At 40.9% G+C, this 25,676-nt stretch overlaps 1 protein-coding gene across 7 annotated transcripts in view; it reads right to left on the reverse strand.

Moving 5' to 3' along the window:
* Positions 1 to 25,676, reverse strand: part of GALK2 (galactokinase 2) — a 121,889-nt gene that overhangs the window by 38,757 nt on the left and 57,456 nt on the right. For all 7 annotated transcript variants that reach the window (XR_011499561.1, XR_011499562.1, XR_011499560.1 and 4 more), the window contains 2 exons: positions 9,516 to 9,614; positions 7,879 to 8,031 (listed from right to left, as the gene is read on the reverse strand). Coding sequence is in view for 4 of the 7 variants with exons in the window: in XM_014852699.3 (XP_014708185.3) it covers positions 7,879 to 8,031; positions 9,516 to 9,614 (252 nt within the window). In the remaining 3 variants the exon portion in view is untranslated. The remainder of the gene's footprint in view (positions 1 to 7,878; positions 8,032 to 9,515; positions 9,615 to 25,676) is intronic.

Genomic DNA, 25,676 nt, shown 5'->3' on the forward strand with positions numbered 1-25,676 from the left:
ATACAATATATTTATTTTATACAGAAAAAGAGCTGAAGTCAATCATCTCCTGGAATGATGCTTTCTTGAAACACAGATCTAAATCCAACTGAGATAAGCAAGGAAGCTAACAGAAATAACTAACACTTGTGTAGTGGTGTAGGATTTAAAATGTGCTTTTTATTTCTTTCAATCTTTGACAACTCTGTGAGATATGTATTATTACTCTATTTAAGAGATGAGAGTGACTTGCCCAAAGTTACCCAACTAGTAAGAAGGGGAGGTGGAAATTGAACCAGGTCCTGTAACTCTTACCTGCTTCCCCACAGCCACATTCTCAGTGACATATGACTGATGTCTATGTCATGCCATTCACCTTAGTTCAAATCACCACTCAAGTCTTAAAAATGGATTTCTAAGAACAAGCTAAGGATTTATGTTAGAAGTGAACATTCCAGTGTTTTAAAAACACTTTGATAGATGGGATCTTTCTTAAAAAAGAAGAAGAAAAAGGAAAAACATCAAAGAATGGTCACCAAGTGATGAAGGTGGGCTCTTCCTAAGAACCTTTCAGTCAACAACAGTCTCCAAGCCCCATCCTTGGTTCTCTTGAATAACTTACATTGCCTCAGGCACTCGATCCCAGGAAATTGGCCCAGGGATGTGTGGGGAGAAAGTCGGCTGCCTAGGAGGTTGTTTTCAAAGGCAGTCTCCCTGTGTGCTTCCATAGACAGGGGCACTAACACACAGAAGTTCACATTCACTCCAGCAACATCCCAGTTTGCTGTTGGGTCCACTTAGCCCTCTGCTGGAGAGTCCACGCTACCAATTTGGTGTGTATTTCAATTAAGGATGAAATCGACCGCATGCCCTCAACAGCTGCACAGCCATGAGCCACTGAGCAGTGCACTACACTGTGGGAGCGAAATGGGAAAGGAGCTTAAGCCCTTGGAAATTTGGCTCAGGAAACAGAAAGATGACTTGCAGATGAGGGAAGCGGGTGGGCAAGATTGCTGCTGCTCGGAGACAGAACTTCATGAGGGAGTTTGCCTCTTATGGCCCTGGTCACCAGCCTACTTCACATTTGTGAAGCAAGGCCGTGAGTCAGGGCTATGGGTCATTTCGTCACAAGTTCCTTGCTCAGCAGCAGGGTTAAGAAATAGAAGAAAGCAGTTCTTTGTTAACATGCACCGTTTTCTTTTCACCACTGCAAACATTAAGTGTTCATATCAGATACCACTTCTGGAAGGTTCCTGTTCCATGCTCTGTAGACAAGAAAGCAGGCAACGAGTGCTCTGTCCACAGTCACGGAATGAGGCAGATTAACAGTGCTAGGACGCCATCTCAGGTTGGTTTCTCTCAGAAGCAGGCCCTGAGACAAGAATTTGTAGGGGAGGGTGAGACCTAGAAGCACTGGTAAAGGAGTGGAAAGTGAGACAGGAAGAGAAGCCCGTGCGAGATGCACTGACGTGGACAGGGGAGGCTGGGCCTGCAGGCCCTCTGGAACCTGTATGTATGAACCTCAGATGTGTCCGACCCACGGGCAAGAAGGCTGGGACATTTACCCACGAACTCTCACCTGTCATTGGTTGAGGGCTGCTTCTAAGGGTATTAGCTCCCTAGCACTTCCAGGGTACCCAGGTGCAAACTGAGCACTCTCCTGCAGCTAGCAAAAGCCCTCAGTCTGAGAGAGCCACTGGGGCCTCCAGTAAAAGGGGATGGTGGGAGAACCCCAGACATGGACCCTGACGAAGGAGACTGTCCGAATCCACCTCTCTCAGACTAACTCCTTGCATTTAGCAGGATTAGCAAATCAATGGGAAAAGTAGCGAGTCTCCTCACCAGGTCAGCAAACTTCTAACTCCTTCTCTGAGTTACCTCTAAAAACCATTCATTCAACAAGTTGTTTTCCACACAACAAAAGCAGCTGTGTTTGCTGTTTCTGCTTATATAAATCACACAGACTTATTTTTAAAATTTCAAAAAGTACACAACAGTTTGAAATACAAAAAAATTACAAAGTAAAATAAATCATCTGTAATCACCCCAGTGAGACCACCACCAACTGCTATTTTGATAACCATCCTGTTATACACTTCTTTATGCATACCTACACGCATATAGTTTGGCATAAATAGGATCAGACATAGCTGTTTTTATTGGGTATACTTTTTTTCTTGCTTATCTCCCCCTCATGCCCTTCCAGCTACATAAAGCCGTTCCCCAGTGACTTCTGGGTCCTTGTTCCACTCACAGCAATCATGAACACATTCACCACATTAATCTTCCCCAATGTTAGTCATCCCACTGTCCAGTAGTTTTCAGGCCACAGAAGAAATCTGACGAAATGTGCACAACTCTGCCGAATGGATCTCCTACAGTCCTCACTGCACCGTCAGCACAGCCTGTCTTTTTTTCTAAGGCATCCCCAAGCACCATGCTCTGGATCTCATTCACACCTAACTCCTAAAGGGCACAAGGAAAAGAGCAGGGGCAAAGGCAGACCTGGACTCCTGCTCTTACTTAAAACCAGTCACAACCTACCTTGGCTAGAAATTCTCAGTATGAAAAATGGGACACTTAATGGATACTTCACGAGTTCCTGTGAAGATTAAATAAGATAATAATACAAACACCTGGCACCTTGCCTGGCCCAGAGGAGGCAGTCTGTGAGGGTCAAGTTTCCTTCCCTCCCCTCATTCCTCTGCCTCTCTAGCTAGTCCTTTCCCATCTGACATCTTTACCTATCCTTCAAACATATACAGATGTTTCCTGTTTGAAAATTCTTCATTCCTAAAGCTACCGCTCTTCATTTCTCTCTTTCTTTCATTGTCCAACAACTAGAACCAGTGGCTCATAGTCACCGCTTCTGGGCCCTCAGAAGCCACTCTAACTATTGAATATGGCCTCCTAAAGGTTCTTCCTTATCTCCGAACTTCTAAAGCCACTGGATTTTTGTCAGTCCTCTTATTCCTTAATGAACCAGGGACGTCTGGCACTCCTCAGTACCTACCTTCATCAAATTCCCTATTTTATTGGCTTCTGTACATTGAATTTTCCTAGTTTCTTTCTCATCTCTCTAGTCTTGACTCCATTTTCACCCATGATCCACTTTCTCCTTTCATTATTTAACTGAAGCCAGCTCCCAAGTTTAACCCCTGGCCTTCTGATCTTCTCTTGCCACATTCTTTCCCTCAGCAAACTGAACTTAACTCTTGGTTTCAACAATTATCTCAAAATATCTGCAGGCTATCCCTAGCTAAGAGTTACATTCCAAGCTCAAATTTCTAACCACTTATAAGAAAATTCCATGCGGAAATTTCATCATCTCCCACTTTCCAGCCACCTTCCATCCTACCTTCTCCAACCCTATCATTGGCAGCACTATGCTTTCCATCCATCATTTCAGCTTAAATTTGCAGCTCTTATTGACTCAACACTTTGCCTTCATTCATGCACATCTGCATGCAGTAAGTGCTTACCAAGTACCTACCACCTTCCAGGCCTAGGCAGACAGTGGTGAATAGAGCATGCATGGCTCCTGACCACATGGAGCTCATAGTCTACCCGAACAATCAGATGTTAAATAATAATTACACAATGAAGAACTTAATCCAACTGTGATAAACTGTTACAATGGAAAAATACAGGATGTGGTAGGAGCATATAAAAGGACGTTTAGCATAATGGAAGTGAGGAGGGTAGTGAGGGAAAACTTCCTCAAAGTAATGGTTCTTACACCAAAATGAAGACAGAAACCCAATGATAGAGAGCCTTATACACGAACATTTACTGGGTCCAGTCATAGCTTCTCTCATTTCCCTCCCTTTTTATCCCATCCTCACTGACACTCTAAGACCTACTTCTCTTCAACTAAGGCAAAAAAGTTCTTGCGGCCAGATTAATATTTCTAGAATATCTTGCTAACAACGTTAGTGGCTCCCCATTGCTTCCAGAACCAAGCTTGGGTGATCCTTCGCACAACACTGAAGGCCCTGCCACAGTCTGGTTCCACTAAACACATCAATCTTATTCCCCAATACGTGCGTCCTCTGCCCTGCAGCTTGGACTCGCCATTCTGGGAATACCCCACACTACATCTTGGCAGAGTGCACTCTACTAAATCAACAGGCCGAGTGAAATTGGCCACATTCTTGGGATTTGGTTTTCCTCCATTCAAATTCAAGAAAACTGCCAATGCCCTGAGAATATTATGCCCACTTCTCACATTCTATCACCAGTCTGAAAATAAGTTCCATATTGACCACTAAGTGATGAGAGCTAAAAACCTGGGTGAGTGATGGCCCCTGACCAGACAGGCTCGGTTAAGAACCACACTGTAAATTTTCCTTTAAGTGTCAAAAGACCACATGAAACTCTCTCCTTCATTGCTCCACATGTTGCCACAAGGAGCTCAGGGTATGCAAGAAGCAACAGCATTTCTCTTCGCTTTTTGACTTCCCATAACACTTAGCGACATCACACATTTTATCCCTCGATATAATTAAGGGATTGTCTCTTTTATCATTTGTTTTATAAAGATAAAATATTTCTGGAAAAATTTAAGGCACTGAAATGTGTAAAATATGAAAAATTTTGTGCTCATTAAAGATTTCTGGCCACTTTAATTTAAGAACATAAAAATGTTCTTCACTTAAAAGTATCATTTACGCAAGTAATAATCATAAATCTCTATTGAATTTGCTTTAAAATGTTTTTAATTTTAGTTCAAATGGCTCTACAAGACTCTGACTTTTAGTGAATTTGCATCAATTAGGTTTTTGGAAGCTGTTGGAAGAGAGGAAAGAGGAGGGAGAGACAGAGAGGGAGAGAAAGATTTGAGAACAGAAGAAACTATCAACATTAAAACAAAGAAAAATCATCTTTATTGGTTTAGTGTACTTCCCCCTGCTAAGTAGATACAAAAGGTACTCATTTTCAAAAAAGGATCTTGAAGAGACAGAAGGAGAGGAACAATACATGTTATTCATTACAATTTTGCCATGTGGAGCCCTATCTAATCAGTCTCATTTTCAAAACTATCCTGATGAGTCATTTCTCTACTGACACTTCATTTTTATGGTCTGAAAACAGAAGGTTTTGTCCAGATTAAAACAAGCTTCTTTACCTTTTCACTTCCTGATTTAATGAGCCCATTTCCAAACAAAAATTATGTTCGTTCACATGTTGCTGAAAATGGAAGAATGGAACCACATTGTAAGGAAAATATGCTTAGCAGAATTCCAGCCTGTGTTCCTAGGCAAAAGCATATTCTTAATATCAAGATGCATGTGTGCAGCCCATAGTGCAATTCTATCTTTATTCCCCTTTTGTACGTAACCTTGGATTCTAGTAATTTGCAGCAACACGATTTAGAAAACATTCTCCGTCTTGATAAAATCTTTCACTTATCTTTCATCTAATGTTTAAAAGAGAGAAAAATTCAGAGTATTTAAAACAATGTGTTTTATCTACACCACTTGGGAGGAGTGTGTGCCAAAAGCTGAATTCAGATGCCAATTTCACTGACCAAAATACCTCTAAACATATATGGAGTTACATGGTTAAACTCAGAAGACGGCCTCCAGAACAGGCGGCCCTGCAGGGGATGAAGGTTTTCAGCTACTATTGCTTCCAGCAGAGATGCCCTTTTTTAAGTTAACTCTCAAAAGACATTCCCCCATCCTGACAACTTTCACTACCGAGATTCAGCCCACGATTTCATTCCTCACTTTCTTCTTGCGTCTTTGGAAGAGAGTAGTCACTACCTGAACCCATTTCACGTGTCTTGTACTCGTTTTCGCTCTCCTATGGATCTCCTAGAGGATATCCAATTTCGTGATGAGACTTTGAAAACATGTTGTGTATGTTTGAGGTCTTCTCAGGAAGGCAAAACTTACTCATTGATTTCAAAATAAAAAGTCAACAGAAATAAGCCCTCAAACAAATAAGACACTAATTTCTTCCATCTCCTGAAAGAGGAAGTTTGTCTTAAAGGAAAAAAAAGGTCCCTGAAGGCTTGGTATTGAAAAGTTTACTACACTACTACTTCCCATCTACGCACAGATCAGACACTGTGAAGAGTTTAGTATTAAAACATTTCTTTTATGTAATTTTTAGAAATTATCTGAATGAGTCAATTCCAAATTTAAAACATTTAAATCAATGTTTAAAACAAACATTTAAATCAATGAATTTAAAAAAATGTTTAACGCCAAAATTTTCCAAAAAAAAAAACTTGTATTTTTCTAACTCGTCATAACTCTCCCCAGCTTCAAACTTCTGAGGGACAAAGTGAAAAGTCAGTCGCAAAGGATAGCTACGTCTCAGACATCTGCAAGGTAGCTAGTGTAGTGCTGGGAACACAATAGGAACTTGTAAAAAATTGTGAAACCGAGCAAAATAAATACAACAGGGCAGGTAACGCATGGAGTAGTCACTCATTTACTCAACAAATATTTGCCCTGTGCTTCCTTTGGCCTAAGCACTATGCCAGGCATTAGGGACGTGAGAGTTAAGATGGACATAGTCTTGGCTCTGAGGTAAAATTAGGGACGTGAGAGTTAAGATGGACATAGTCTTGGCTCTGAGGTAAAATCAAGTCAGAAAAAGGGGACAGACATCAAATAGTTGTGATAAGTACCATAGCAAAGACATGTAAGTGCTGCGAAATATGAAGGGAGCCCTACCTTAGCCTGGGAGTAAGGAAGTCAAGGAAGGCTTCCCCGAGGGACATTTAGGCTGAGACTTCAAAGAGGGCCAGGGGAAGAATGTTCTGGGTATGTGCAAAGCCCCTGAGGTGAGAACGAGCATCATGGCTGGAGTATAACGGGAGCGGGGGATGCTAAGAGAGGAAGAGGATGAAGTGCACTGGCATCGGATCTTGCTGGGCTCTCCAGGCGGTAAGAAGGACTTTTTACTTTATTCCAATGAAATGGAAAGCTTTTGAAAGGTGTTCAGCAGGGGAATTAAATTATCTGATCACATTTGAATTTTTAAGCCATCACTCTGTTATCTGAAGAATGACTGGAAGAAAACAGTGGAGCTCCTGACCCAGAATCCATTCCCCAGCTCCCAGCCTCAGTTCTCTCCACCTTTCTAGTCATATCATGTGCCATTCTGGATCCTCTATAACATTTAATTCTGTGTCACTTTTTAAAGCACCTGATTACATACCACCTATTCACATACTAACCATTTCCTATTTCATATCCCCCTAACTTTAACTCTTTACTCTACTCCTTACTCTCTCTATTCTTATGTCCTGTAGCCTTCCGCATATCTTCATGCTGCTGAGTGTACAGCACGTACTCAATGAATACTTCCTAAGCAGATTTAAAGCTTGACTGGCAAGGGTCTTCTAAACTGTGGAATAGAGAACTGCCAAGACTCCCTTCCGGTTTGGGCTTCCTTAGCAGACATGTATGTAGAAGTCTTCTGGGCACATGGGAGTTATACCAAGTCTGTATTTTGGAGTGACTAGTGATAGCTCAATACAAAAATGGTGGATCTGAGAGAACCAAGGGTTGAGGCTGCCATCACTTTTGTTGAGGAAACAAAGTCACCTCTCGTCAATTGCCTCCAACTGTCTTTCTCCACCCATAGACCTAACCTATAGCATGTGCTTCAAAGATATAAGCCTTCCTCTTCTCCCCATTGCCACCCTAGAAGACTCAACTGTGAAGTTCGTATAGCTAGAGGTTTCAGGGCACACATATAGATTTATTTTTCTACTGAGTTTGGAATCAGATTGTTCTGTACCCAAAGACCTTCAGTTAGAATGTTGCTGCAGCCAGATGTTGCCCTAAATTTTAGAGAAAGAGACAAAGTAATAGGGAACAAAGAAAAAAAGGACAAGGAAAGCCTGTTTCAAGTTTCACTAGTTTGCCAAGTTCATACCTTTGCAGCCAGCCGACACTCCGTCACCCTGATATTGAAATGCGATGTTGCTGCCTTATTCATTTCCACACAACTGTGGGCAATCACAAACACTGCTCCACTTGGGAGTTTCACATCAGTTGCCCTCAGAGGACTAAATTCTATCAACTTGGCCTATTGGAAGAAAAATTACAGGTGAGATATAATGTATTAGAATTCAGAAAATTTTTAATCATTTATGCATTTATTTACCTTAGTAAAATTTTTCCCCAAAATACATTCATTCATTCATTCAAATACTATTTATTGACTTCCAGGTACCGTACTGGGCACTGGAGATACAACAGTGAAAAAGACAGACATTGTCCTTGCCCTCACAGAGCTTATATTCTAGTGGGAAAGGCCGTCAAGTAGACAAATACATTTCCAGGTTGTAAGTGTTACAATAGTAGCAAAGGACAGGGTGTTATATAGACACATAGTTAAAGCACCTGATCAGATATAACCTAGTGTAGACTTCTTTGAAAAAAGGGAAATCTACACTGAGTCTTAAAGGATGAGCAAGAGTAGGGCAGACAGAGGGTTTCCTTACCCAAACAGGATGTCAATAAGAGGAAAGAGCATATGCAAGTTCAGAGGCTAAAAACTTCGTGGAGTGTTAATAGAGCTTTGGAAATTGAAATTTGGCTAGAGCTCAGAGTTCAAGGGGTGAGGGGTGGTGAGAGGGTAGGATGGAGGGGTAAAGCAGGGGCTAGATCATGAAGTGCTTTCAAGCCCAAAGAATTTGGACTTCATTCAGACTCTATAGCTAATTTACATTAACTTCAGGACTATTGGCATCATGTCTGCTTGTCAGGTCTCATCCAAAACACCCAGAGTATTTTCTTAGCACTAAACCAAATTTCCTCATGCCTCATGTCTTTGGTTTAGGGGAATCAACAACAAATATTCTTAATAAGAAGAAAAACAGGTATTCTTGGAAAATAACCAAGCCTGTAGAAATCTGATGAAAAACTAAGAAAAGATTTTAAAGAAATTTCTGCTTTTCTTTTGGAAATGGGCAGTTTATGGGTAACAACCAAAACCTCTACCCTGCCTAAGGGAGTTGATAATCAAGGGGAAGTGGTATCCAGCTAAGGAATTCATTCCTGGCTTCCTGTCAACATTCTTTTCCCCACCACTGAAGCCCCAAAAATGTTGACAGAGAAAAATGATACAAAAGACTAAATCATAAAAAAGAGGGGTTGTGAATATATGTGGTAAGAGAACTAACATTTGGGTTTAAAACCAACAAGAGATTATGAAAATGCCATGAGATGAAAAGATTTGGGACAAGAACGGGAAAGGAGGTACCAATAACCAGGGAGTTGAGAAATCTCATCTTAACAATGAAGAGAAGTAGAAGGGGGAAAAAACTAGACACAAGAGAAAAACAGACTTGAGGTATGATTCTGGAAGCTTAAGGGAGAGGTGATCAACATGAAACAGAATAAGTGAATTGGTGGTAAGCCTTGAATTGAAAGCAGTTGAGAAATATCATCTTACAACAGAGCCTAATAGAACAGGCTGCCTAGAACCAGGCATGCTGGGGACCTCATAGCCTTCCTCTGTGTGAACTTTCCCCAGTTGGTATTTCTGAATAGCTCAATGCCACCTACAGTTCCTTCTTCTGCAAGAAATGATATGGACTGGTCCATCCCTCCTCCTTCAGTGCCAATATAACGCTCGCTCTTGGCGCAGATTTCTGCAAGTTCCACCTGGAAAAGTAAAAATTGATTTGCACTGTGAGTACAGCCAATCTATTTCTCATTCATTTCTTACTTCGGACATGACAGATAGGTTTGAATTCCAATGCCAACTCTGATCAATTGATCGTAGCTGCCTAGAGCACAGAGTTAATAAGAACTCTAAGACTACCATTGAACTCAACAGGAAAACATACCAGAATTAAGTAATGTATGCAATAGGATGGAATGAGATATTGACTGTGCATGCCATGTATTTATTATCACTAAAAGACTCCACAGGGCAAGCACTTTCTCCTATCTTTCTCTTTGCTCCATTCCTCTCTAGACTGGTATCACCAAAAATCTCATTTAGGCACTCATTCATTTCTGCCTCAGGTTCCTTTGTCTCCCGACAGTGGACCATTCCACACTCTCCCCAGAGCCAAAGTGGGGTCATCCAACTTTACGTTCCAGTCCCAAAGTAATGCTGTCTCTGTGGGCATTTCCATTAAATGTAAGAATCAGAACTAGCATCATCTCACCAGACACATTTTCCTCCAACCAAAATGAAGAGGCCCAGTACACAAATGCATTTCTGATTCAAACTGAAAATGTCAAAATGTCTGTTTAAGAATTTTCAATGGCTTCCTATTGATTAATGAAATAAGTTCAAACTCCTCCAACTGGCATTTCAAAGCCTTCCAAAATGTGCAACTAATTTGCATATGAAATCATATTATCTACCACTCTTTTCCAATTATATTTGTCTCCTTGACCATCTCACACATTTATGTAACTTGGTATTACTTCCTGTCTTCTCATGTATAAATCCTATTGCCATTCAATACCCATATTAGCTACCTACTATGGGCAAGTCACTGGGCTGGCCACTCAAATCTTCCTCAAATATTGTTCCCACTATGGCATCCCCTTTCTCTGAACTCCTACAGCGCTTAGAGTTAGTGTCATCCATTTACTCATTCTACTATTCACTCATTCATTCATTTTTTTCTTTTTTCTAAGACTTGATTCAGGCCTTTATTTCTCACCTGTTTTACTGGAAGATCCTCCTAGAGTGATCATTCTGAAACACTGATATAATCATCTCTGGTCTGCTTGGTTGCCAACACTTTGATTTCATACTTCTCAGCACGGTACATAATGTCTATAATGCCTTATCCCTTGTTTATTTCTCCAGTCTGCTTGCCTGCCACTAACCCCATAAATCCTAGGCTCGGACCATCAGGAATACTGAGCAAATGTTGTTCCTCATCACTTCCCCCCCTCCAGCAATCCTTACTAGTCATGGATCGACTCAAGCATCACCTCTCCCTGTGGCCCACATCACTCCCTAAATGCACACACCCCCCGTAATTCCTCCTCTGCACTCCCTGTATATTGTAAGGAAGCAGAATTTGCTACCCCAAAATATGTCTCTTTGGCTTGATTAGTTTTAAGAACAAGGACTCAGGAAGAAACTTTGAGCTTCCCCTTAACTGCCTAAAAGAATTTAAGATAGAACTCCTGTTTCAGGAAGGAGATATCACCAAAGATAACTATAGTATAACATAAACTAGGTGCAATAGACAGGGAGGAACCTGGCAAGGCCCATTTGATCAAAGTCCTCTCCATGTCCCATTGTCTCTGCAAGGAATGGCAAACATTTGTTTACCAAACATTTGCCTTCCCACTTCCATGTATTACTTTCTTCCCCTTTGAAGTCCCAAACCACTACAGCCAACCTCCCCCTTTGTCTTTAGCTGAAGATGGTATTTAAGGTGATGGCTTCTGCCATTTTGGCAAGTTATTCAGTTTTCCTGGGTTTCTCCCAGGTACACATGTTATTAAACATTGTTTGATTTTCTTCTGTTATTCTGTCTCACGTCAATTTAATTCTTAGATCAGCCAGAAGGACCTAGAAGGGTAGAGGGAAATTTCTCCCTCCCCTACAATATATAACTCTATTCTCATTTATCAAACTATGCTTTCCGTGTGGGTTTACTTGTTTCTTTATCCACCAGTCTATGAGCATCCAGGCAGTGCCCAGACCAGAGACCACTTAACTAACATGACAGAATCAGATAGTGATTCAGGTTTTGAATAGATCTATTTTCCCCAGAAAATTGTCAGTCCTGTGAGAGAAAGATAAAGTAGATGTTTCTTTTGTGTTCCCTACCACACACAATGCCGAACACATAGTAAATACTTGATAAACACCTGCTGTTTTCACTTTCTGAGAGTAGTGGCCCAAACACCATCTGAAGGATTCTGTAAGTGTCATATTCCTTGTTGGTCATGTGGATTCACTAACATTAACTTTGCCTTGTGACACAAGGTAAACTTGGAATTTTGACGTAATGGGCATTGCACGTGGCCTGTTGAACACACAGAGCCAGTGATCTGTCCATAATAGGCACATTAAAAATAAATTAGTAACCAAAAGGTCAAAACACTTGGATTTTAAAATGTAAATAAACAATATACCCTGGTGAAGAAGTCCATGCAGCATTCAGTGAGGAATGATGAGACCTGGGTTGCCACCTAACTCTGACCCTGGGCCAGTGTGAAAAGTCACCTTTCCCACAACAGCAATAACAGCCATATTTACATGCTAAGTACCTGGCATCATTTCTTTTGTGAGCATTATCTCCTTTAAGGCTCCCAACACCCCTCTGTTTAAACCTCATCATACAGATAAGGAAAATGGGACTTGGAGGCATATAACAAAGTGGACGAGTCACCTTTTGAACCTCATCTGCCCGACTCCAAAGCCTGTGTTCTTTTCACACTGGACTTGATTACTTCCCTTCCCTACCACTCCTCCCCTCAACAAATAGAGATAATATTACCTGTTTTTTCACTAGGATGTGAAACGAGAAATGAGATTACCAAATTTTACCTTTTCTCCCCTTAAGAGGAAAGAAACTAAAGCATCAAGAAGTGCATGCTTAGTTCTTTGTAAAAATGTCTTGATGCACGGGAATAACCGTATACTTTAACATGTGAGCCTGCTATGCCTTTTCTGTCTTTGGGGACACTGGAAATAGAACCCTAAAACGTCCTCCAAGAGTTATAATCAGGCAGAGTGACTTGCAAAGGCAGTAAATCAACACTCCTTCCATACTTGAATTGTGTAAAATATCAATAGATTTCATGAGACTAAGAAGGAGCCATCAAACACATTAACAAAGTGTATGGAAAGAAGCCTATTGGAAGTTAGTGTCAAGGACAGATCAAATTCCAGGACCCAATTCTGTTTAGCAAATGACAAAGTCCTCTTTTTCCCTGATGTCTGAGGGATTCTAAGGCTCACCCACTTCTCCTGTCTCCCCATTCCACAAACACACACACACACACACACACACAACCTGAGAACCCTCAAGCAAGAAGAGCAAAACTCTACCAAGAAGGGACTCACTCCCCTCCTCACCAATGTGTTTTCCTCTGTGTTTACATCTGAGCACTTCAAGAACCCCAGGTGCCTCCAAACTAGTCACTTGTGGCATTCAGCTCTGTCGCTTCCTGCAAAATACTAATGTCTGAGAATAGTTAGGGAAGACTATTTGACCACACGAGAAACTTCTCCAAAGTTTGTAACCAACAAACTCATTTCTATCTTGACTCCTTCCCTCTGGAGAGTTAGGACAACCCTGACATTATTCATAGACCTTCTTTTAAAGCTACTGAAATAGTTAATGAGGCTATTTTAGCCCTTTGTGTGGTTCTTCTCTTGAAGCAGCCTAGAAAAGAACTAAAAGTCATGTGGGCTCCCAAATTAACCAGCTTAGCTCTCTCTTGGCCAGTGGAGCTCCAGTAAGAGAAGAGGTCACAGGGCTAGATTTAGTAGTCACTGAGAAGGGCTAAAGATGCAGGAATGTGTTGCCTAGCTAAACCTGGATATTCATAAAAACAATAACACAAAAAGACTCAAGATATTAATACAGTAAACTCTATCTTTGTTTAGCAGTTTTACTCAAGAAATTGTTAAAAGCAGAATAATTATGTAGACAGGAATGTCTTCCTACGGGAAGCCTTGCTATTCACAACACAAACCCTAACCAAGACAGCATCATCCAGCTATTGTCAGCCACTCTAAGTGCAAGTCAAGAGAAAGGAAGGAAATGAACAGCTTCATTCATTCATTCATTCAACAATCATTTAAATAGTGTCCTACAGACAAGAGGACAGCCAGTGTCTTCCCTCAAAGAGCTCACAATATTGATATTGTCTTCAGCTGAAAAAGTCCTTCAAAGGAAACTGTAAAACTAGCATGCCAAACAGCGATTTGCCCCTCCAGATCTGCTGTCACTCCACCTCTGTCCTGCTATCTGCCCCAGGAGACTGCCCAGCATGAACTATAGCAAGAGGCTCATGTGTACTTTGCTTTCCATTGGGATGTTCCAACAGAGAACTCTGGCAGGAAATGGGAAATTGGGGAGCAGGGAGCGGGGAGCAGTGAGGTCAGGTCCCTCCCTGCCAAGGTCACTTTCAGGCCCAAGGGCAGTAACAACTCAGCTACAACTAGTTCTGGGCTTCCTCTATACCTACACCTTTGTAAATATTCCCTATGAAATAAATTGTTCTTTATTATTGAGTGAGCCATCTGGTTTCTATTATGACCCTGACGGATATATCAAGATAAGGTGAAAATGTTAATGACTCCCTGACTTTTCTTTACCTCAAATATTTTCTACCCCTGCAATCCTTCTCCACCCTAACTTTCAAAATGTCTGGGTTCTTCCCTGGGGCTATTTTCAAATTCTTCCCCAAATTGGCAAACCTATTAGGTAGAGCTCAGCCAGGTAGGGGAAACTCTTCAAGAAACAGCACCAAGGTAAGCCTAAAAGAGACTGATGCAGACTCGCTTTGTTTTGTAACATGGCTGATGACCAAGTTCTAACTTGTAGAGACTTTGGATGTTCTATGGAAAAAAAAAAGTAGGCTGGCTTTAATTAAAAAAAGAAGAGGAGGCTATTTCTTCTTCTTCACATCTCTAACTCAAAGAGATGTAACTCAAAGAGATTAGTAACTTTTACATGTTTTATTTCAAGAAAAGTTGCCTGAGGACAATGACAGCCAGTTCCCAAAATGAGCACAGCAGATGCAACTGACCCTGATGGTTCAAACTGAAAATTTCCGGCAAGTAATGCAAAGAAAAAAGGAGTTCAAATACTTAAAAGATCAGAAACTACAAAGAAACAACAGCGAGGAGGATTCTCAAAAGTATTCTGGAAAACTTGCTAAAATCTAGAATCATCAAAGAGTATGCATTAAGCACTCACAAATGTGCATCACAAAAAAAAAAGAAGAAAAATTAACTCCTCCATCTGCGTATATTGGAGAGACATAATCTAATGAACCTGGAGAAGGCTAGTAGTTGGGACATGTGGTTCTAAGAATATCTGAGGGGCTGCTTAGTGAGGGCAGAGCACAGTGTTAGAGTCGGCTCCCCGCAAACTCTAAAGAGAGACAAAGACCACTTCCCTAACCTAACTGACCTGCCACTCAGATTCTGAGAGGAGGCCTTCAACAAGGCAGGAATACAGTATTTGACGTGAAGCAGTTTGGGATTCTAGGCCCATAGGGATCCTGAGAAACTGCCTACGATAGGTTTCTCCTAGACCTCAATCATCACTGCTTATACTAGATAAGGAGGACTCTTTGTAGATGCATGATAACATACAACCTTTGGTATTTCTCCAAATGATGACCCTGGATGTGCAGATGTGTATGGCAACACTATTAAAATACTAGCATGAATCTAACAGGTAATAACGAGATGCAAAAAGAGGGAAGAATACAGTCCACTCTGCCACTCTAAGTGAGGGCCTCAGATGCAGCATTGGTGTCACCTGGGGACTGACTCAAAGTGCGGACTCAGGCCCTACCCCCAACCTCCTGAATAAGAATCTGTAGCTTAACACAGTGATTTGTAGGCACATTAAATTTGAAAGCACTCTTCTAAAAGATTTCCTACTCTGAGGCTTTCTTAATAAATTAAGCAGGCAGGGAAGAATCAGAGGAAGAAAGGGAAGGAAGCTAACAAATGTCAAACGTCTCTTAAGGCTGGACACTATGCAGGGTATTTTATAGGTGCTATCTTATTTAGTCTCCCAAACAACCCTGAAATGTCAGAGTTAATTATAATTGTTACCTCATAGAGAAGGAAACTGAGGCTCAAAAAGGTCAATAAACTAACTTAACCTAAGATTCAAAGCCAGGTAAGTCTGGCTCCAGAGTCTACCAGGCTACCTTGTGCCCCTGCCTTGGGGAAGAGAAGCTGTGCCTGGAGGTTAGGCCTTGGTAAGAAGGTGGAGCAAAATTTATGTATACCCAAACTGACATCGCTTCTATTAGAATGAACAATGGAGTGGACCATAAGCCCTAGGATGCAGACACTCCTGAGTCATCACAATTTCACTCCATTTTCTCATCAGGTTAAAAAAAGTTCAATTTGTTGGATGCTTTGAGGCTTGGGGGACTTTCCCATTACCCATCTCCAAATAAACCCTGAACACCTCCCTCTCAAACATGCACAACCCAGACTGATCTCAATATAAGGCTGACATTTTAGTATGATTTCTGCAGCCTATTAACAATAACAGCAGGTAACATATTGAGTCAGACACTATTCTAAGCACTTTTCATGTACTATCAATTTTTAAATCCATGTAGGATGTTTTTATTACTCAATGCATTTTTATAATGAAGAAACTAAAGCACAGAGAGGTCAAGTAAATTGGCCAAGATCATTCAGCTGGTAAGTGGCAGAGTCACAATTTGAACCCAGTCTTGGCTCTGTGCTTTTGACCACAATACATTCTTTATCCCCCAGGGCAGAGGAGTTTCAAGGGTGGACTAGGAACCCAAAATTCAAGAGCTCCAACCCTCCCTGCCTACTTTCATTTCTCACTAGCACAATGAATTCAATCCCTTTTATTGTTTAAATTCTTAAAGAAAGAAAGAAAGAAAAAAAGGGCAGCAAACACATACCAAGGTAACTATTACTGGGAAGAGGGGAGGAGGGGAGAGAGAATTGCCAAAAAAAAAAAGCAGTTGTTGTGGCAGGACAGCAGAAGGCAGAAGCCTGGCCAGATGGACGGAATCAGCCAAGAATATGACCCGAGTCACTGCTACTAAATAGCAAAGGTTGGTGTCACTCCCTTGGCAGGAAGACCATTTATTTTGGCTCTGACCTTTGAAAATGTTAAATAATGATGATAATAATGAATGGGCCGTAGACCTGCAATCTCTGTGGTTTGGCAAGTGTGTGCTGGAACTGCACGTCCCCTCTTGTGGTCAGAAGGACACTCCTACTCCCTGGGGGAGGCTTCTTCATACGGAGTTTTGAGTAGTACTATCCTGTCCCACCCTCAATGTCCAAACCACAGGAACTCTGATTGTAAACCAATCTGGACACTCCGGGAGAAGGTAAAGAAGACAGGGGCATTCGATAATTAACTATTCTTTTCCCCCCAGCATAACCATAATTGATAAATTTAACAACTGTTAATTTTCCTAACATGACTCCGATTGTACAGAAATGGAAGCAAACCAAAGGAAAAAAACATAGCTCCCATGAATCATCATCTAAATCAACCAAATCCATAACTTGGTGGACACGTTTGCCTGGGAGAAAGGGTTCTGTGTGTGAAATTTTCAATTCACAAAGACTCTGACATGAATTGAGAGGAATCTCTAGGGTCAGGAAATGGTGGAGAGTGTTCAAAGAGTTGTTACAAGGGAAACAAATTGATTTTACTGAGTCGTGCTCAAATCTTATGCCAAGAGCATCTACTGAAGGTCATTGTAAGAAATAGTCACATGAAAATCTCTTTTGCATTTGTTTTTAGACTTGCTGGAGAGGTCATTTTCACTATGTTTTGTGTGCTCTAAAGAGTCCGTATGAGAAACACCTTTCATAATTTAGTACCCCCAGAGAAAAGGAATGGCTTCTCGATTCTGATCACAAGATCTGGTATAACTTACTAGGTTTCCTTTTTTACCTTGGCTTCCATGAATCTCAGTAAATACAATTAAACAAAACAATTACATTAAACAATTAACAGTTAGTGTGTTTTCATTCTTCTTTCCTTTGCCCTGGTTTTCTATTTCTAATTTATTAACCTTATTGGATAAAGATCCTTGGTTGTATAATTCCTAGAATTTTTTCAAAAGAAAGTAAATGGGCACTTGGTAGAAGTAAAAGAAAAAATTGAGACATAACAGGCGTCATGTGGAATAGTCATGTTAGGGAGGGGCAATGATAAGCAAGAGCACATTTTAAGAAAGGAAGGCAGGAATGGCAAGGAGGTCCAGTAAGAACATTCTAGAAGGAATAGTTGAAAGAATAGTGGATTTATGACCCAAATAAAGAGTAACAGAAGCCAGGAGAACTTCCTTCCAACTTTGAAAGACTCTAATATCAAAAGAAGGAGAAAATTGGGGATTTAGATAGAAAGGGTAGGTTGTGATTAAATATAAGACAAATCTTTCCAGTGACAAAAGTGGTCCAAGAAGGAAAGGACTAATTTGAGAAGCAGTGAGATCACTGGGGATATTCAAGCAGAAGCTAGAAAACTGTCTCCTATAAATGTCAAAGAGCAGAACTTTGCTCGGATTGGGAGGTGACTAGAATAAGGATGCACACAGGGAGAGGGCCCCTGAGGTCTGGGATTCAGACACAGGAACCTCTTAACTTCAACTGCTTGGGAAACTATAGATTTCCTAACCTTCCCCTAGATTGTATAAATACTGTATTCAACAAAAGATGAAGATGGGGCCAGGCCTGTGGCCAAGTGGTTAAGTTCACACGCTCCACTTCGGCGGCCCAGGGTTTCGCTGGTTCGGATCTTGGGTGTGGACATGGCACCACTCATCGAGCCATGCTGAGGAGGCGTTCCACATGCCACAACTAGAAGGACCCACAACTAAAAATACACAACTATGTACCAGGGGGGCTTTGGGAGAAAAAAGAAAAATAAAATCTTAAAAAAAAAAAAAAGATGAAGATGAAAATAGAAGCCCTAGAGACAGAACGGTCAGTACAACTCTGCTCTGACTCAGGGAACTCTTGCTTACTTCAAAACATATTTCCAAGGGAAGAGAATATTCCCTGCCATTTGTAGGGGTGGAAATGGGAAGTAAAGAGAGAACTCCATGAAACAGTAGGGAATTTCCATTTTGCCTTTTCTCCCAAAATGTAGGTTCTCAGGCACACCTCTGGACCCCATCCATCATCTTTATGAGGCCCCTTCAGGCACATGCTGACTTGGGGCTACCTGGACAGCTTACCTTCACCCTCCGTGCCATCTACTAGGCCTCCTCTCTGCACTGCACCACATACCCTACGGAAGGGCAGCTAGGGACAGATTCATGTGCTCTTTCATACAGCGTTTTCGAACATATATTCAGAGCTCTATACCACACACTGGGGGAGAACCAAAGGAAGTGCCAAGACCCGATATCTGCTTTCATGAATGGCCAATCTTATTACAAATCAACAGCCCAAGGACAGTTTAATCCAAAAGGCAGAAAAACTGCCAGAGAAAAGTTGTCCTTTGGAAAATAAATGTCTGATTGCAATCTCTTTCTCTGGATTTTCATTCTTTGTTAAGTACCTACATGAAGTCATTCCTGACACTCCCCGAAATTATAAATGGTATAAATACTGTGTTCAACAAAAGACTAAGATGAAGACAGAAACAATATTGGAAATGATGTTGCATAAACACTCTCCTGGATGTAAATATAGAAATGTCAGACGATGGCTTAGCAAACTTTTGGCAGACGTTTCAAAGGAAGGGCAAATAATTTCTAAAGGAACAGGAACTAACCTAGACCAGGAGATGTGCCCAATTGGAAAGGTAATTTGTTACAAAACACATTCACTTTACTCCTGCCAACACATGGAACAAGAGATCCTAACATTGTCTAAAGGGAGGCGGTAGAGAGAAGAAGAGAAAAAGACAACAATCATTTCCAAGAGATACCAGGGCCCTGGCTGCTAGGCAAGGTGAATAATGGGCTCTGGGCTGTTGGACCAAACAGCAGCCTGCAGCATCAGCCGCTGTCCTGACCACCTGTGCCTTGAGCAGCAGCTCTGCTCACTTTCCCTTTTCACCTCATGAATCTTTCCTTCCTCTTATATTGGGGAGATATATTTCTTATTTCTACAGCTGAAGTTTTAGCCCTTCAAAGCTTTCTGGAATACTCGGTGCTTTATGTCAAATACAACATAGCTGCTTTAAAAAATAAGTAACTTTCACCTGACACCTTCTACTCGGCTTTTACTTCTTAACTTATTCCATGAGGCCTTCCTTAAAAACTACCCCTCCCCGTATAAACTGGATTCTTCCTGTTTTTCTTTCCATAGTTTGTTTCCTTTATAGCATTTATCACAATCTGTGTATAGATATTTGTGTATGTTTGTTTAATATTGTTCTCTCCCCTTTGTCTAACTTCCATGAGGGGAGGGAACATGTGTCTCTTCACCTTCGTATCCCTAATATCTAACCTATTTGTTGATAAATGAGTGTTGAATGAATAAATAAATGAATATACAACATCAGCTTCTCATTCCCATATTAATACACCATATTCAGAGACAAAAATCTACACCTAATAAATGAATATGTACCAAATAAAAACCCTGGAACTGCTCACTACTTAGTCAATACGTGACACTGGCACATCTTCAAGAGTGAACTATTTCTTTCTCTTGCTTCATTTAGAGTTCATTCTTCCTTACACATCTGTGTACTGATATAAAATTTAAAAATTCAGAAAACTCATTATAGTCAATAGTTTCCAACCTTCTTCTTTGAAAACAATATGAAGGAGGTAAGGATTTCACTTCTTTCCATTTTTCTGATTTATTTCATGGGAAATATGCCAATGATTTATCAAAATATCTACAATGTGAACATGAAAAGGAAGAAAAAAAGGACCTAGAAAATTCTCCCAAATAGAAATAACTTGTGGGGCCAGCCCCATGGCCAAGTGGTTAATTTCTCACGCTCCGCTTCGGAGGCCCAGGGTTTTGCAGGTTCAGATCCTGGGCACAGACATGGCACCACTCATCAAGCCATGCTGAGGTGGCATCCCACATGCCACAACTAGAAGGACCCAAACTAAAAATACACAACTATGTACCAGGGGCCTTTGGGGAGAAAAAGGAAAAATAAATCTTTAAAAAAAGAAAAGAAAAAGTAATAATTTGTTATCAAATAAAATGCACTATGTGTAGAAGAAAAAGGAGTGGAGCGATAAAACCAGCCCAGACGCTTTCAAACAGATTTCTCAGTATGTTACTGGGAATTCCTGCTGCCATTATTGAAAGGATTGGTATTTCCCCATCTTGGACTGAGATCCTCAGACAGGAGACCTTTATCCTTTCACTTTGCTCCTATATCTCTTCTCCATACTGGTTTTTAGCTCAGCATCATTTTAGTAAACCTCTTAGAGCCATGTTTTCAGACACTTTGTAGTCACTCATTAGCTGATCATGAAATCAACTTAGTGGTTCAAGATAAGCTTTCTAAGTAGAAGGTAATGGAATGAAAGGTAATGGAATGGAAGGCATTCCAAGTGTAAAGGGTTAAGTATTGCTTTGTGAAACTTTTCAGTGTGCATTTGCCCATGTGTATTACATATTACACTGCAATGTAAAACATTTTTTACTGTGAGTCATGGTCAAAAAGTTTGAGAAACTTTGACTTAGAGTAATTAACTGACAGTAGAGGAAATGTCACATAGAAATCTACAGATAGGTAATTTCAACCTACAGATAGGTAATTTATAGGTCAATGCTTATTTATAAATCCAGCTTTCCTCCTCTTATTAAATATTAACAAATGGCCTACAATCTGCATAGAAAATCTGATTCCTAATGCTTTCAACTTGAAACTACGTTGGGATTCTCTAATCCTACCTAATAAGTCTAAAAATCTAACCCTGGAGTCAGGCTGAAGCAGACACGTCTTCAGTTACAGGAATATCCGAAGGCCCCCCTAGTCTCTTCTGATTCTCCCAGCTCCTCTTTAATCTCTCTCTTTGCCAGAAAAAGCCCTTCTTAATTTGCTCCCTTCTGGTAAGTGGATCTGCCTTTTTCCTAGCCACTCTTTGTAGGCCCTCCAACTCATTGAATCCTGATTCCTTCCATTCACTCTCAGATTCCCTCTCCCCACCCCCAATTTACCCTTCGTGATATAATAAAAAATAAAGACTTGACTGTTGTCCTGGTTCCTGGTACACAGCTCCTAAAGCCCTTGGACTCTCTGGAATAATAAGAGTGTCTTTTGGATGCTAAGGAGATGACTGGTGGCTAGGGGCTCCCAGGCAACTTCAGGATGGGAGCTGGTCCCCAGAGAGACAAAGGTAGGGATTAGAGAGCTAGAACTTCGACCAGCCCACCCCCTACCTCCAGGAAGGGGAGAAGGGCTAGAGATTGAGTTCATTGCCAGTGGCCAATGATTTAATCAATCATGCCTATGTAATAAAACCCCTAATGACTGGGTTCGCAGAGCTTCAGGTTGGTGAACACATCAAGGTGGTGGCAGGGTGGCACAGTTGAAGAAGGCATAGAAGCTCTGTGCATCCCTCCACCCCATACCTTCTCCTATGGATCTCTTCCGTTTGGCCATTCCTGAGTTATATTGTTTCTAATAAACCGGTATTATTAAGTAAAGAGGTTTCCCGAGTTCTGTGAGTCATTTTAGCAAATTATTGAACCTGAGGAGGCAGTTGTGAGAACCCCTGAATTTATAACTGGTTGGTCAGAAGTACAGGTGACAACCTGGGACTTGCACTGGTATCCGAAGTAGAGGCAGCCTTGTGGAACTGAGTCCTTAACTTGTGGGATCTGACGCTAACTCCACATAGTGTTAGAATTTACTTGAATTGTAGGATACCCAGTTGGTGTCCAGAGAGCTGGTTTGTGTCAGAAAAAACCCACACATTTGGTGTCAGAAGTATTCTAAGTAAAAACATTTCATATCCCTCTTCCTCCAAGGTCTTAGCCTCTACTCTCGGCCCCCTGATGTTACTACATTATTTAAAAAACTCAGTGTAATGGACCTCTATGAGATGTATGTCTAATCATCTCCTCCCCATCTCTACCATTTTCTGGGAGCATTGCCCCCTTTCCCCTCCTTCTCACTCTCCCCACCCAACTATCACAAGGTTACAGCAACATAGCTCTTGAATACCAGATTCACACACTATAATTCCCATCTCCAATACACCCATACAAACACCAAACCCACCCACTCCATCACAGTTCATAGATCCGGGGGTGAGGCCCTTACTGAAGACAAACTTACCAGATTCCCATCTAGATTCCCTTCTCCAAGGGAATCTTCCCAATGGGGAAAGAGAGAGTCAGTTTGGGGTTATCTGGGTCTGTTCCATATGATCTTAGAAGCTGTCAGCAATTATGTTTTTTACCATGGGGAACAGAGAGGTAGAGGAAGCTGTTCTGAAGATAGAGAAGAAGGAAACAGACAAGCAACAAGAAAGCAAGGCAAGTGACAGAGGCAGACCTAACAACATTTAGGTTTCTGTCCATTCCTGAAACCCAGCTATAACCCACTCTCTTAGATTGCAAAATGGCCACAAGTCCTTCCCCCGCCCGTTTCCATTTCCTTGCCATATAACTTTGCAGCTCCTCCCATGAAAAGGTGAAATCTATTTCTCCACTTCTTGAATCAGGGATGTAACTTGTTTTGGCCAATGAGGTATGTGGCAAATGGGACACAAACAGAGACTTGAAGAGCATTCATACATCGCAGCTTGCCCTCTTACTGTTCTTGGAAGCCTGAGACCTCCATTTGAACAAGCCTGGGCTAGCCTGCTGGGTGTTGAGAGACATGTGCCCCAGTCATCCCCAACATCCCACCTGACAACCCAGAAGGCAGCAACCCAGCCAATCTAGAAGCAGCACTGTCTAGCTGACCAGCAGCTGAGAGCAGATGCGTGAATGTGCCCAGCCAAGACAAGAAATGCACTGTCAAGCTGAATCCAATCCAAATGGTTGTTGTTTGAAGCTACTAAATTTTGGGAGGGTTTTGTTACACAGAAAAAGCTAACTGATATACCCACCTTTGCATTCCATATGGATTCCACAAAGGATTCCACATCCCTTGAGTGGGCTTTTATTCCTTGCAAGTAAAAGTCTCAATAACTCACATTTGCATTTGAAAATATTTTATCTTCACAGAAGCCCAAAGAATATTCAAACATTCAAACAATTTTAAACATTTTGTTCCATCGAGTTAAAAAACCTATATATGGAACGATTCACACAATTGCATTTTATCCTCTCCCAGGCTCCAAGATCATCTCCTCTGTAGCTTATCAATTTTTAGTATATATGTGCTGCCAAAATAAGTACCCTGTTGCCTTTTCATAAAAACAGATTTATGATCTGACCACTGCTTATTTCTCCTACTATAACCTCCTGCTGCTGTTATCACATAGTCTGTGCTCCTGTCAAAGCAAACTAATTTGAGTTTTCTGAATATCTCATGCTCTCTATGCCTCTATGTCTTTGCAAATGCTGTTCCACTTGCAGTCATTCAACAAATATTTATCATATGCCAACTGTGGGCAAAGGATTGCTATAGGTTCTGGGGATACAGTAGGGGGAGAGCAGGATTTTTCACTCCTCTCACCTTCATAGCTGTGACTAATTGCTCTTTTACTGGGACTAAATTCAAGCAACAACTCCTCTGGGAAATTTTCATAGCTTCCTAGAATTGAGTTATATACTCTAACTCTACGCTTTCTCATAGCACTTATCAGTATAAGACAGTGGTTACAGCATATAAGTTTCCTCACCTGCAAAATAGGAGTTATAATAATTACTCACTTCATTGGGTTGTTGTAAAGATTTTAAAAGCCTAGTATGTAGTTAGTGCACAGTAAATATTGGCTATAATTATTTGCCAACAAGGAATCAACATCCCACACCACCTCAGGATCTTTCCATCTGCCGTTCCCTCAGTCTAGAATGCTCTTGCTCTGAAATCTCTGTTCAAATGTCACCTCATCAGACAGGCTTTCCTTCACCTCCCTGAAGTGTGTTAATACCCCCACCCTACTCTTCATCTCATATCCTGCTTTGTTTTTTTCCAAGGCTTTTACCATCTTATGTTATCTTTTCATTTATTTTCTCTCTCCCCTGAGCAAATGTAAGTCCCATGAAAGCATGTGCTTTGTTTAGTCACAACTCTACCCACCCCCCCAGTGCCTAGAATAGTGCCTGAGGCAATGTAGATATTCTACAAGAATTTGCTAAGTGGATCAACACACGCACTAAACGTAGGGTCCTTGAATGGTAATATTTTGAAAAGATACAAAGATTTTATTTTCATCACAATACTCAAGATGACAGTGAGTCCAAACTTTGGTTGTTAAGATTAGGGGTTATTTTTTATTTAATTTAATTTTTAACATACTTTTAAATTCCCCAGTGTTCTATAATGAGAACACATTGCTTTCATAATGAGAAAAATAACTTTACAGAATTTATAATCATTCTTGATGAAATCAGGAAAAACCTGGAGTTCTTAAAAATATTTTTTCACCTGTTTAAGACGGTATGCTGTATTTCCCACATGGCTCCAAGAATCTGTAGCTCATGAACTAGCCCTTAAGACTAAAACTCACGCTTGAAAACTGTTTTTACTCTCACTGCCGTTACTTTCAGTCAATATTTATAAATCTTAACTATAACACTTCAATTAGAAAATATTTAATTCATCTTAAATTTCTGGTCAACAGTGAAAACTCTCACTTTACCACTTTATAATAACTACATAATGCCTATCTCCTTTCTCTAGTGGAGAGAACATTAGAAAGCAGGAAATAAAACTAAGAGAGCATGAGATTTTATGCAAGTAAGAAGAATACAATTAGTGATAAAAGAGATGTTTCCACACCCATCAAGAGAGATTTGCACCTTTAGAAACACCTCTACTTTTGGTAATTATGTATCATGGGAGTACGTCCAGTTTCATTGCCTCTTTTGCTCCTTGAACACCTCCCTGTGTAATAACTCCTTCACCTGAGAATGTAAGAGGCAGGGGATAA

The sequence above is a fragment of the Equus asinus genome, chromosome 2 (assembly GCF_041296235.1).
Source record: "Equus asinus isolate D_3611 breed Donkey chromosome 2, EquAss-T2T_v2, whole genome shotgun sequence".
In the NCBI taxonomy this organism is placed as follows: domain Eukaryota; kingdom Metazoa; phylum Chordata; class Mammalia; order Perissodactyla; family Equidae; genus Equus; species Equus asinus.